Source organism: Dermochelys coriacea, chromosome 1 (assembly GCF_009764565.3).
Source record: "Dermochelys coriacea isolate rDerCor1 chromosome 1, rDerCor1.pri.v4, whole genome shotgun sequence".
Taxonomy (NCBI): domain Eukaryota; kingdom Metazoa; phylum Chordata; order Testudines; family Dermochelyidae; genus Dermochelys; species Dermochelys coriacea.
Window position 1 is genome coordinate 343,925,445 of NC_050068.2, and position 13,501 is coordinate 343,938,945.

The following is a 13,501-nucleotide window of genomic DNA, read 5'->3' on the forward strand; positions in this document are numbered from 1 at the left end:
TCTTTGTCACGTCATATACAGTTTTATCTATGACAGGCGTTTGACCTTGGACTGTAACTTCCTGGCCAAGTGTAAGCACATTCCCATGCTCCATTAAAGCAAGACACACCATGAGGCTTTATACTGTGTATTAGAGAAGGAGCTGGCATGAAGAGGGGCATCACCTACCACATGAGGGAGCTCTGAGAGAGCTCAGCTGCAGTTCACCAGAAGCAGCAGTCACTGCAAAAGCACTGTACTTTGGAATGGATATGGGAGGTCTCTGGGAATTAGGTTTCATAGCAGAAGATATTAATGTGGAATCTTTTGTTTCAATAGCCACCACAGCTGACTACTAAAATAATTTTTTTTTAAAAAATCACAGACATTTCTTGGTCATCCTTTAGAGTAAGATTCCATTTGTAAATGGCTTATAAAGGGTTAATGATTAATAGGTGTTACAGACATGAGTAATATTTGGTTATAAGCATATCAGTAGAAGGTGTTATAGATGTTTCTAAGCAATCTAGAGACCTGTTGGACTCTATAACAATCAATTAATTAGTTATTAAAAGATACATTAATCCTTTAGAAACCATATAGAAGTAGAACTTTAATATAAAGTGTATCCTATTTATTAACTCCAACTTCTCTCAAGAGAGTATGTTAGAGAATGACTCCCACATGGCACCTTGATTTGGAAGGAGTTATATTCCATCTATGGTTTACCATGAGAACACAAGGCATTCTAAGAATGGGAACATGACATTTTCCTTCCCAACCTGCCAGCCCTATCAACAGATGTTTATTCAAATGGACCCTCCAGTACTTTGGAAGTTCACCCATCACATGTTGAAATTACATTAAAAAAGAGCCATAAAATTGGCACTGCAGTTTTCCAAGTGTTCTTCTTGCTAGCAGAAAAACACCAATGCAAAGCCAATCTGACATGTCCTGCGGGTGCTTTTCCTCCTTATAATTGTAACTGACAGTACGGTATATGAATTCAGTTATCACACACCAGAAAACCAGGTACCATCCAGTTCCTGTCCTAGTGAACAGACTTTCCTTTTCCTCTCTGTAGTTAAATCCAAAGGGAGCTAGGGTGACCAGATGTCCTGATTTTATAAGGACAGTCCCAATTTTGGGGTCTTTTTCTTATATAGGTTCCTATTACCCCCTACCCCATCCCAATTTTTCACATTTGCTGTGTGGGCACCCTAAAAGGGACATAATTTTTCCATTTGGGGAGTAAGTGTCCAAACCTGGCAGCTAAAGCTTTTCCCCATCCTTTCTGACCGACAATTGAAATGAAGCTGAGGGTGCAAATAAGAGCCACCTACCTATCAACCACTTCCTACACACCACAGCTAAACTATATCACACATCATCAGTTTCATTCTCTCGCACAGATCTAGACAGCAAAAGGATGATATGCTGACCAGAGAGAAATGTCCTAGCTGTGCCCTCAAAATGGCTATCCCTTTTTCTGTCATAGTGCAATCGACAGATCATTGATTCACCGAGTGAAAGCCCCTTAACCTTTGAAAAACCTCCTCCTCGTCAGTGTTGTGTCGAAAATACGTGAGCTGGTTACATGGAGCTCATTTTTCTTTTGTTGTGGGCCATGCTCAGATCCGGAGAGGCAACTGGACATGGAAATGGTAAGAGATCACTGCTGCTTTCTGGAAAGTAAAACCAGGTTTACTATTGCTTGGTTGCTCTGCCATAGGTTATTGACACGCTGACTGCTTTAAGGTAAGGCAAGAGGTTAGTAGATTAAAGGAGCTTAGTATTCTAAGGAAGCAAGAGAAATGTGCCCACAAACCATCAACTGGAGACAATCCAGAGTGGGAACATTCATGTTTTGTCTGAGTAACATATGACTCTTCTAACCCATCACTGGAGCAGTGGGCAGATCAAAGGAATCCTAAGCACTCTTCTAGCTCGAATAGCTCTTCGAATTTTTTTTCCATTTTGCATGAAACTTTAGGAAATATAAAAATAGAAATTGAAATGTCAATAGCCTCCTCAGATAACTTGCAAGTGACTTTGGTGTACTTGCCAATAGCAGATATATAATCAAGGTTTGCTACAGATGTGATTAATACCAATTATGCTTTTTGACCTCTTTAATAAATGCTACCTATTCATTCTAGAAAAAATTAGATTAACCATTCACCTCTCACTACAGGTTTATATTAGTATTACCTGTTGGGGTATTCACATACACTAAGAAATTGGCTGAATTTGGTAATGTGTAAGTAATTGGCACCAGAGTTTGAGTCTGAATTAGTATGTTTGAATGCAAAGATGTCTATAATGTCATTACCTGTGATATTTCTATTCTAAACATCTCAAGGATTTCCAACTTCAGAGGTAAGAGATGGGTAAGAAATTCAGAAAGAAATTATTTCATGGGAAAGAAACTCAGACGAACTGAAGATTGTATTGCTAATTGCTCACTTCCAGCACTGGATACTGAAATTGTACCAGAAAAGCAATTGTAACTTTGAGAGGAGATTGTATTGTATATAATGGAACAACTTGACCTGGCTGTTGCCCCAGTCTACTCATAAACAAAATGTTTAATCTCCAGGCAATTTTATCTTCAGAGAATAATGCATTGAAACATCTGCATCTTTTTATTAAATGGAGACATTTTAATGGACAAATGAAATGCCAGCTTCCCTTACATGATTGTAAATGATGCATGTGACAGTCTCACTGTGAAATGTTCAGCAGGAGATACGTAAATGGAATCAGTTCTGGGATGAGTCAAGTCCTGTGTATCATGTTCTTTGTATTACTGTGCCCTGGGAGAGTACACTCTGAGATCTGAATTTATCAGAAGCCTTTCTTAGAATCATGGAAAAACTGAGGGGTGTGTAACACTTGCATTTCATACTGAAGTCTGCAATTGAATTCTGTGATGAATTTATAAATATAGAAAATTAACTTAAGATATTTCCATATCGTTATCTCTCCTGCATTACACCCCCTCTTTCCTTTGCTTCCTGTACTTACTTTGAATGCCTGTCCCAATACTTTCATAATTTTTAACTTCATTTTGTTATTCTCTTGATAATAATGCCCTTTGAAACTGAAACCTAACTCTTTATCAAAATCTTTTCCCCTCCAGTTTATTTATTGTAGGGTTGTCTCGGAGTACTCCAGGTGTTAGTGTGTTGTCTTCTTTCTTATGGGGAACATATAAAGGACAGTAAGGACTCTTGCAAATATATAGAACTAAAAAGACGATAGGCCAAATTATGGGCCAGACTTGACAATATCTCTTGATAATCACTGCACTTACCGTGCCTGTGGCACCGCATTTATCCTTTGATTTTCCAGTTCTCCCAGTATTGCAGATCAATGTAATGAAATAAATTCTGTTGCACAGTTCATATAGCACCAGATTTCTGGGCAAATACACTGTCAAAAATGAAAATTTCTGGAAGGAGAATGAAAATAAAAAATACTTAGTTCTCAGAAAGCACTTTTCATCTGTGGCTCTCAAAGAGCTTTCCAAAATGTAGGCAAGCATCATTTCCCTCATTTTGTAGATGAAGAGTCTGAGGCAGAGAGAGATCATTGACTTATTTAAGTTGCACAGCATAGCAGGGGCAGAGAGAACCCATATCTCCTGTCTTCTGGTTCATTGGGCATACTGTCTCTTATCTTTTTATTATTTATTGTTTGTGTCGTGATAGCACTTAAGATGCCTCAGACACACACCAGGACTCCATTGTGCTAGGTTCTTTACAAACACAGGACAAATAAGATAGTTCCTGCCCCAAAGAGCTTGCAATACAACTAATCATCTTAAATTAATAAAGCATCATAGAATCATACAACCATAGGGTTAGAAGGGACCACAACAGTCATCTAGTCTGACCCCCTGACAAATGCAGGATTTGTTATGTCTAAGCCATCCAAGACAGATGGATATACAGCTTCTTTTTGAAAACCTCCAATGAAGGAGATTCCATGACTTCCCTAGGCAGTTTGTTCCATTGTCCTACTGTTCTTACCATTAGGAAGTTTCTCTGACATTTAATCTAAATCTGCTTTGCTGGAGTTTGGACCTGTTGCCTCCTGTCCTGACCGCTGTGGCAAGCGAGAACAATTTTTCTCCATCTTTTTTATGGCAGCCTTTCAAGTATTTGAAGACTGCGATCATGTCCCTCCTTAATCTCCCTTTTTCCAAACTAAACATACCCAGTTCCTCCAGCCTTTGCTCGTATGGCTTGCATTCCATCCCTTTGATCATCTTTGTCACTCGCCTCTGGACCCTTTCCAGTTTCTCTACATCCTTTCTATATAGCGGTGACCAAAACTGGACACAGTACTCCAGCTGAGGCCTCACCAGCGCTGAGTAAAGCGAGACTATCACCTCCTGTGACTTGCATACTATGCCTCTGTTAATGCAATCCAAAATTGCATTTACTTTTTTTTGCCATAGCATCACATTGTTGACTCATGTTGAGGCTGTGATCCACCACAACTCCCAGATCCTTCTCAGCAGTGCTGCTGCTGAGTTAGTTATCCCTCATTCTATATTTGTATATTCGGCTTCTCTTCCCTAAATGTAGCACCTTACATTTGTCTCTGTTGAATTTCATTCTGTTGTCTATAGCCCAGTGGTCCAATTTGTCAAGATTCCTTAGAATTTTAATATACTGTATCAATGTGTGGCTCATACCCAGAAAGGACTAAAATAAACCAGTGAGAATTTAATTTAAAATGTAGAGTACCAGTTCTCAGAAATGTATACATAAAGTATGTATCTGTAATTGTATTTGTACACAATGCCCATCACCATGGTATCTGAATGTTACATAAAATGTTAAATGATCAAGCACATACACAAAGTTCTCAGTAGGCTGACCCGAAAGAAAGCTACTTTATAACAACCCCTTGGACTCCCAGTTGCAGCAGCCCTTATCAAGTAAATGCCCAATATAAAAATATACCTTGCTCTCTATTAAAAGACTGCCAACCCCATGATCTGATGCCCTTGGAAAGTTAGAAGTTGCTACAGACAGGGACTCTCTACGGTATCTCCACTTTGATGAAAAAATTTCCTCTTCCCCCATTAGGGCCTGAGTGTACTCCAGTTTTTTATTAGCCAGTGTAATCCTCTTCTACTACTTTCCTTATCATTACACCACTGATAACTTCGTCAGCTTTCCCATCTCTCAAGCACACCATCATGATATCATCTCTGACTCATCTCTTTCCTTCTAACTCCATATCCAGTCTCTCACTAAAGTTCCATTGTTAAAAACACATGCCCATGCCTTTGGTCACACTCGCCTTGATAACTGTAACCTCCTCTCTAGTGTCCTTGTTTCTCCCCTCCAGTCAGTCCAAAACTCTGCTAAAATCTATTCCACTTACTGATAGCCCCTGCCCCTTGAATTACTACACTCGCTTTCTGTCTCTTGCTGCCCTTTGCCTCCATCTCCCAGGCCTGGCTGTGAACTTTAGGACAATTTCCCATTCCTGTTTGCCAGATTTCCTCTCACCAGGTTCAAATCCTTCCTCACAACCCACTCCGTGCCACCTTATTCTCCTCACCAATGATCTCCTCGTTTCCTTATCTGCACTGATGGCTTTCCTTTATCTTCTCATTTTTAAAGCTTCAGCCCTCTAGGTCAGGGAAGATGCTTTACTCACAATTTTGTAAAATGGCAGGGGCATTACAAGGTATAAATATATACTAATGAATAATGCCTATTCAATCCTTGATCTCCCTGCTGAGACTGCCAGTGAAAAACCGAATGGCTCTGATTATTGTTGTGAGGTGGACATCACTCAGTTGGGCACTGTTCTTAGGCTTTTTTCCCTACCATTTTAAACCAAACTAGTATGACTCATAGGTTTTTTCAGTATTATCCAAGATTGGAGCATGTATTCCTCAACCACCCATATATTCTGGCCATATGTTTGTCATCCAGAGCAATTCGTCTCACAGGTGATGTTCTATTACCACCCTACCCCCACCAAAACCCAACCAAACCCCCAAATTGGGGAGGTTAATGCCAAAGACTTGGCATGTGGACCTATGTGCACGAACATGCTTTTTATAGCCAGATCTCTTTCTTAGCAGCGTGACCTTTACCTGTGGGCATGAACACAGATGAGGCCAATGTTACAAAGACCACATCTGAGTAAAAATGTGGTCAAGTCTATTCAAAACTGAAAATGCTAATGCACCAATAAATGTGCTGCTCACACGATCTATTCAATACCAAATGAGTATGCTGCTACTGCAATGCACTCAACAGTTGCCCTGGAGAAGGACAAGCTCTTTGGTTTTACCACAATGATCAGAGGGGTATAAGAAACAAAAAAGGACAGAATAGAAAATAAATTCTCCCATCTTTTGCTTTGTGCCTTTTCCACACAGCTCTCGGTGCTTGGAACAATTTCCCTCTTGACCGTATATTGAGTACTCTCCCTCTCTTCCTTAACACCCCTTTTAAAAATCTGCCCTTTGGTCAGCGCTCCCTGGCATGGCTGCTTAGCACAGGGACAGGAGTTAGGGACACTATATGTAGTGATACTAAGCAGCACAAACGGAGCCAGATTTTCTGGAATCAGTATAGCTCTGTAAAGTGCATGTAAAATACTACCAAGTCACATGCGTTCACTCATGTATGCTGGTGGTGGCATTTCGCGCCCAAAGGGCACTCACTTTGTACCATTTAAATGATGACATAAGGTATAAGGCAATGGTGAATCAGGCCTGTCATGTTTAGTTAGTCCATGAGCTAGAGAGCCAGAGTGAACTACCCGACCTACCTAGGGTCAGGAAACTGAATAAACAAGCAGCTATATAGTCATTACAATTGAGACCTGTCTCTTCTATACTGCAAGGAACTGTAGGTTTCTCCTAGCCTTTCAATGCTGATCTCCTTTCTGGTGCTGTTCGCCATGCCTATGCCTGATTTTCTCATTTGTATTTTATTTGTGTTAGATTTTAAACGCCTTGAGGAAAGGATCTTGTCTTCTTATGAGATTTGGTTAAGTATTACACATATTTACAACACACATGGTCCAATACCTCAGATACAAACACTCCCAAACTTCAGAGAACTTTAGTACTGGACCCAAACTTCACAGCTCAGATCCATCTCTATTTACCTGTATGAATAACAAGTGATATTAATAAAACAAAACAACTTCAGGGGGGAAAAGTTACAAAGACAGAACAGACACCCATTTTTTACTTTTAGATCAAAAATAGTTGGGAAAAGTTTTCAAAGCACAATAGTTACCATTTCAAAAGCAAACAAGTCCAGCAGATGGGTATCAGTTCTCCCTCTTGACAGGTCAGTTTCAATTGTTGGATACCATCTAGAGATGATATAGTTTCAGAAACAGCATCAAATGAGCACCTCAGATAGCTTTTTGTGGGAATCTCTGGATTTTGATACAGGATTGAGTTTTTGCTATCTCTTTGGAAAGGTTTTCTTTACTTCTGAACTATCTGAGTGTCTCTGTCTGCTGTATTGTTTTCTCCAACAATTTCTGCGTAAGTCTTCAGAGGTGCCAGCCTGCTACTGTTCCCTTCCATGTCACCCATGTATTCAGGGAAAAAATGTCCTATTCTGTATATTACAGTTTTATATTCTGCATCAAACCATGTCAAAGCTAGTGTCACAAACCCATGGAAGAAAAAAAAAAACAAATTCTGAGTTAAGATTACCACAGCATCTGACTCACTATGGTGTGTCTACCTAGTACTATAAATTACCTGTCAGTTTTCCCCTCTCACCTATTTTGGTCAAAAATAGTTGACTTTCTGTCTGGATTCCTGTATCAAACTAGTCCTCTAACTCAAATATTGGTATGAAGTAGCCATGCAATTGACAAACACTCTAAAGCCATGACCGTATCAGATTTCAACAACTAAAACATTTTGGGACAACTCGATAGTATACCTAGATGGGAAACTTCTGGGAAGGAACCAAGTGCTAAAGGAAGTGATGTTGGTACTGAGACGTCATTCTTTCCTCTTAGACAGCGTCATGGTGTTAACAGACAATGAGCTCCTGGTGTTAACATCTCTTGAATAAGCTATAAAATGGTGGTTATGACCATTAAAAATCCCATAGCACTTATGCAAGAGCAGAGGAGTTAGCTTCAATGTCCTAACCAAATTTGAATATAGCTAAATATATTCGGCATACTTAAATTTCCCTTCTAAATCCAATTTGAGTTAATCTTCACTTCCTGTCCCAGTTTGTTGTTAGTGTCACTTTACACTGCTCAACTATTGGTACAGTTCACCCAAGGAAATGAGAAAAGAAATAGATTAGGTAGGTAACTATGTAATAGGAGAAATGTATGTGTAATTTGTACAAATCAGTAAAATTAGTAAACCACTTTGGGATTCATTTAAATTAAAGGCCCTAAGAAAAGGAGAGATTATTATCATTAAGAGATAATCACCTCTATTATTCCTTATATGTAAGCATTACCCATAAGATAGTGTAGGAGACAAGTATTTTTTCAAAGAGCTCCTCACTAATTTGAGAGTATGTCAGGTCCAGCGGACCAACTTGCTCAACCCAAAAAGTTAAAAGATCCTTCTAAACAACAGTAAAAGTCCTTCCTTCAGCATTCATTGTGTATTGGTATGTTCTGAAACATATGAACAATGCTGTCAAAAGCGAACAAGTTTCAAAGTAGCAGCCGTGTTAGTCTGTATTCGCAAAAAGAAAAGGAGTATTTGTGGCACCTTAGAGACTAACAAATTTATTTGAGCATAAACTTTCGTGAGCTACAGCTCACTTCATCGATGAAGTGAGCTGTAGCTCACGAAAGCTTATGCTCAAAGAAATTTGTTAGTCTCTAAGGTGCCACAAGTACTCCTTTTCTAAAAGAAAACAAGGAAACCCCAGCCATAACATAACAGCTTTACAGGGCAGTAATGGTATGTCAGGAAACAGTGACTTTTTTCAAAGGGCTGTAACATAACTTTTGTATATTGTGAAACCATAATTTCCAGTATAAATGCCCCAAAATGTACATAGACGCTTGATAACCTTCCAAGCAACATGCTATGTGACTCCATGTGATGCCTTAGACTGGATGCCTGAGCATTATTAGTGAGTCGATTAATTATTAACTAGATAAGCTTTAATCAAATACAAGTCAATGGGCTCAATACAGGAGTAATGAGATTAAATTCTATGGCTTGTGGTATACAGAAAGTCAGACTAGATGATCTAATGGTTCTTTCTGTCCTTAAAATTGTGAACCAGAAATGACCTGAACTGTCTCACAAACCTAGAATTAAAATACTTGAGGTTTGACAAAGTATAGATAACTTTTCTTCTTTTAACATTTTGGGTATAGTTCCATTCCCCTAGTTCTGAACAAAGAGTAAAAGCCTTTCCTGAGGCATTTCTTCTCAAGAAAAATTCCAACCATTCTAGATGCTGTCCTAATAGAACTGCTGATGGACTGAATAGAATGTTACATGCTGTGTAGTTGCAGTTGTGTTGGATAATAGAGAGACAAGGTAGGTGAGGTAATATTTTTTATTGGCCAACTTCTGTTGGTAAGAAAAACACACTTTTGAGCCACAGAGAGCTAAAAAGATCTCTCAAAAAGAAAAGGAGTACTTGTGGCACCTTAGAGACTAACAAATTTATTAGAGCATAAGCTTTCGTGAGCTACACCTCACTTCATCGGATGTGAGCTGTAGCTCACGAAAGCTTATGCTCTAATAAATTTGTTAGTCTCTAAGGTGCCACAAGTACTGCTTTTCTTTTTGCGAATACAGACTAACATGGCTGCTATTCTGAAAAAAGATCTCTGTATGGCTGAAAAGCTTCTCTCTGTCACCAACAGAAGTTGGTTCAATAAAAGATATTACCTCACCTGTCTTGCGTTTTGAATAGCAGGTTATAAAGACTGTAGAAGAACAATGAAAAATGCATTAATAACCATATTGTACTCAGTATGTTTAGTAAATGTTGTTATGTTATTAAATATGTACACTTTCACAAAATACCAAATCAGAACTATTCACATTAAGTCCTAACCAGCTGAGAAATGTCCACTTTAAAAACTAAGGCATATGTAGCATACATAGCATAGGAATAAAAAAGAAAACATAGGAACCCTGAGAATTTTACTTCCTTTACTCAAAATAGGCTCTGGAGGATTACCAAGAGGGACACACAATGGAATTCTTATCCTCACTTGTCTGATTTGAATTATAAATTGCAGTTAGTTTTAATCGGTGATGCACCCACATGCCAAAACAATGGGCACCCTGTAGGCCCAATATTCAAATCATAGTTCCATTTGAACATGAGCAATATTGAGTGTACAATCATTATCATTAATTATTATTATTATTATTTATTTGTACCCTAGCACCTAGGAGCCCCAATTATGGACCGCATTGCATTAGAGGCTGTGCAAATACAGAACAAAAAAAGACAGTCCTTGCCCCAAGAGTGTATAATCTAATTTATATAGAAAACAAGACAACTGGTGGGTATAGACAGACAGACAGGCAGATGGATACAAAGGAGAGTTTCAAAGGAGGGATTTGAAAGAAGACAATGAGATGGCTTTGCAGATGTTTATGCAGCGCGCCTCCTAAATGTGATGGACAACATGGGAAAAAGCACAAAGGTGCTTGTTTAAAATGTAACAAGTGGGTGACAAAGACTAGCATCATTGGTAGAGCAGAAACAGGAATCAACATCTCTATTGCATACTGATAGCATTCAACTTAAAAAAGGGGAACTACACAAAAGTAAGGAAGCTAGTTAAATGGAAATTAAAAAGAATAGTCACAAGGGGAAAATGCATGCAGACTGCATGGAGACTTTTTAAAACCACCTTAACAGAGGCTCAAACTAAATGTATATCCCAAATAAAAAAAATTAAAATAAGAGGACCAAAAATAAATGCCAATCTGGCTAAGCAGAAAAGTTAAAGAGGTGGTTAGAGGCAAAAAAGCATCCTGTGAAAATTGGAAGTCAAATTCTCGTGAGGAAACTAAGAAGAAGCATAAATTCTGGCAAGTCAAGCATAAAAATATAAGGCAGGTCAAGAAGGAGTCTGAAGAGCAACTAGCTACAGACAGGTTTCAGAGTAGCAGCCGTGTTAGTCTGTATTCGCAAAAAGAAAAGGAGTACTTATGGCACCTTAGAGACTAACAAATTTGTCTCCCGCCCCAGGCTAGCACCCCCAAACCCAGAGTGCCCCCAGCCTTGGAGTGCCAGGAGGGTGAGCAGCACGGCCCCAACCCCAGAGGGCCAGGAGGCTGGGCAGCGCAGACCCAGTCCCCAAAGCCCTGGTGTGCCGGGCAGCATGGCCCCAGCCTCCCCAGCCCTGGTGCACCAGGAGGGTGAGCAGCACAGCTCCAGCACCAGCCCCAGCTGGGGCCTTGGCACAGAGGAAGAGCCATCTGCAGAGCAGGAAGCAAGAGGGGGATTGGGGGCAGAGTAAGGGCAGGGCCACACCTGGCTGTTGGGGGAGGCTCAGCCTCCCCCAGCCTATGATACCTGTTGCCCATGGCCATGAAAGTCAAGATAAGTAGTTTATGTCTGATGCAATGGAGAAAGGTGACATGGTGGATGGAAGCAAAGAAAGGGGTGACACGGTCAAAGGGATGATGTAGGAAAATGACCCATGTAGCAGCATTCCGAATGAATATTGGTGGGGCAAGATTGCATGCTAAGGCCACAGAAAAGGATGCTGTGAGATGCTGAGAGTCTGGATGAGAGTTTTAGCTGGGTGGATGGAGAAGAAAGGTTGGATTTTAGAGATGTTGTACAGGAAGACTTGGAAAGATCTGGACACAGCCTGGCTGTGAGGATCCAGATTGAGGACCAAGGTGAAGATGACATCCACACTATGGGTCTGAACGGCAGAGTGGGTGGAGGTGTTGTCCACAATCAGTCACAAGTGTCATTTTTTGTGCAGTATTGTGCACAGCAGCTCAGCAGAACCCCAAGCATCTCACCGGCTTGTCAGATATGCAAGCAGTTGCCCTTTACAATGAGTAGGTAAAATGTTGTGGGTTTTTATTAAGAACTTAAAGAAATGTAGGTTGGAATGCTGTTTGGTGAGATTCAGATCTACCAGCTGCTTCAAAGAGGTGTTTGAAGTCTCAAGTGAACCGTGCTTTTAGCTTTAAGGGAAAGTGAGAGTACATGTTCACCAAATGTCTCTCATCTGATAACTCTTTAATTTTAATCACCCTGACAGTCTGTGGTAAAGCATGTGGTTAACTATTTCGGGTACAGCAGCTTCTCTAGAAGCCACAATCTGCTGCTAGCTTATACAAGGCAAATCCTTGAACGATGTAGACATATAGGTGGCCTGAAGACATTAAAACAGTTCAGATCATTTGTGCACAATGGATCTCTTTGCCTTCTTCCTCCCTCGCCCCCAGCTTTCACTAAAGCAGGAGAGTACAGAGTTGGGGGAAAAAAGAACAAAGCGAGACAACAGTAGGTGACAGTGAAAGTAAAGAAGAAGAACCTGGAAAATTACATCATAGCACTGGGTTTAGAAATCACTGATTTCCATGGCTGGAAGTAATGTCAGCAAGGCCATGATTATCTACACAGAGAGGACATCTTAGGAGTCAGGGATAGAAGGCAAGAAGAATTAAAGACGGAGGGCTGTCTGGAGTTTGAGGCCCTTTCTTAGCCCTAGTCCTCTGAGGGGATTGCATTATTGTTTCTTGTCACAGGAAATGGGAGCAGGTGGTGGGTAGGGAAGTCTCATCATAGCAACTTGCAATGAGTATTACAGATAAATAGCCACTGACAACTTTTGTCTTTTCTTTCTCTTCCTACATCGACTGAAGGCCCTCCACCTACAGATCACCCCCTCTTCTTGGCAGTTCTCTCTCTAATGGATTAATCAATTAATCACTTGCCCTTCTTAACAAAGCACCCCATACTAAGATAGCCCTCCAGGTCCAGAATCCCATCTTTGAGTTTCTCAAGATTCAGGGACCCGGAGCAAATGATTCCAGAACCTCATTTGGGAATTGCATTCATCTAACACTGGGTCTACAGCGAAGCCTGATCCTGTCTCCATACTTGCATTAATATGACCCATTCTTAATTAATCCTAGGTGACTGAGAATTATATTTGGATGTTATTTGCTGCTGTCATAACAGTCCTTGTTTTCTGGATGCATTATTTTTAGGTTTGCACCTTTCTCACTATAAGCGGTTGTTGGTTGGTTGCTGTTCAGTGCATGGAGACAGAACTGTGAATCTCTTAGGTTTTTATTGTTTTGCTTAGTGGTGGTTGCAACTATTACCCAGTTCAAAGACCTTTTTTTTAACATTACACCACACAATTAGGGATGCAAGTACTGATGCAGACGTCAAGTTTAACTTTAAAATATATGTTTATTTAATTTCATTAAGAAAATAAAATACTTAACCGCAATATTAGAAATTGTTCCTGAGAAATAATTGCCTTTTAACTACCAGTATTTACAGGTGTCAGAATATGAACT

At 39.9% G+C, this 13,501-nt stretch overlaps 1 protein-coding gene across 3 annotated transcripts in view; it reads left to right on the forward strand.

Annotated features, from left to right (window-relative positions):
* The first annotated feature begins 1,360 nt into the window (after positions 1-1,360).
* Positions 1,361-13,501, forward strand: part of IL2RA (interleukin 2 receptor subunit alpha) — a 29,270-nt gene continuing 17,129 nt past the window's right edge. For all 3 annotated transcript variants that reach the window (XM_043499105.1, XM_043499113.1, XM_038403425.2), the window contains exon 1: positions 1,361-1,643. In XM_043499105.1, the coding sequence (XP_043355040.1) occupies positions 1,577-1,643 (67 nt within the window). In that variant the 5' untranslated portion in view covers positions 1,361-1,576. The remainder of the gene's footprint in view (positions 1,644-13,501) is intronic.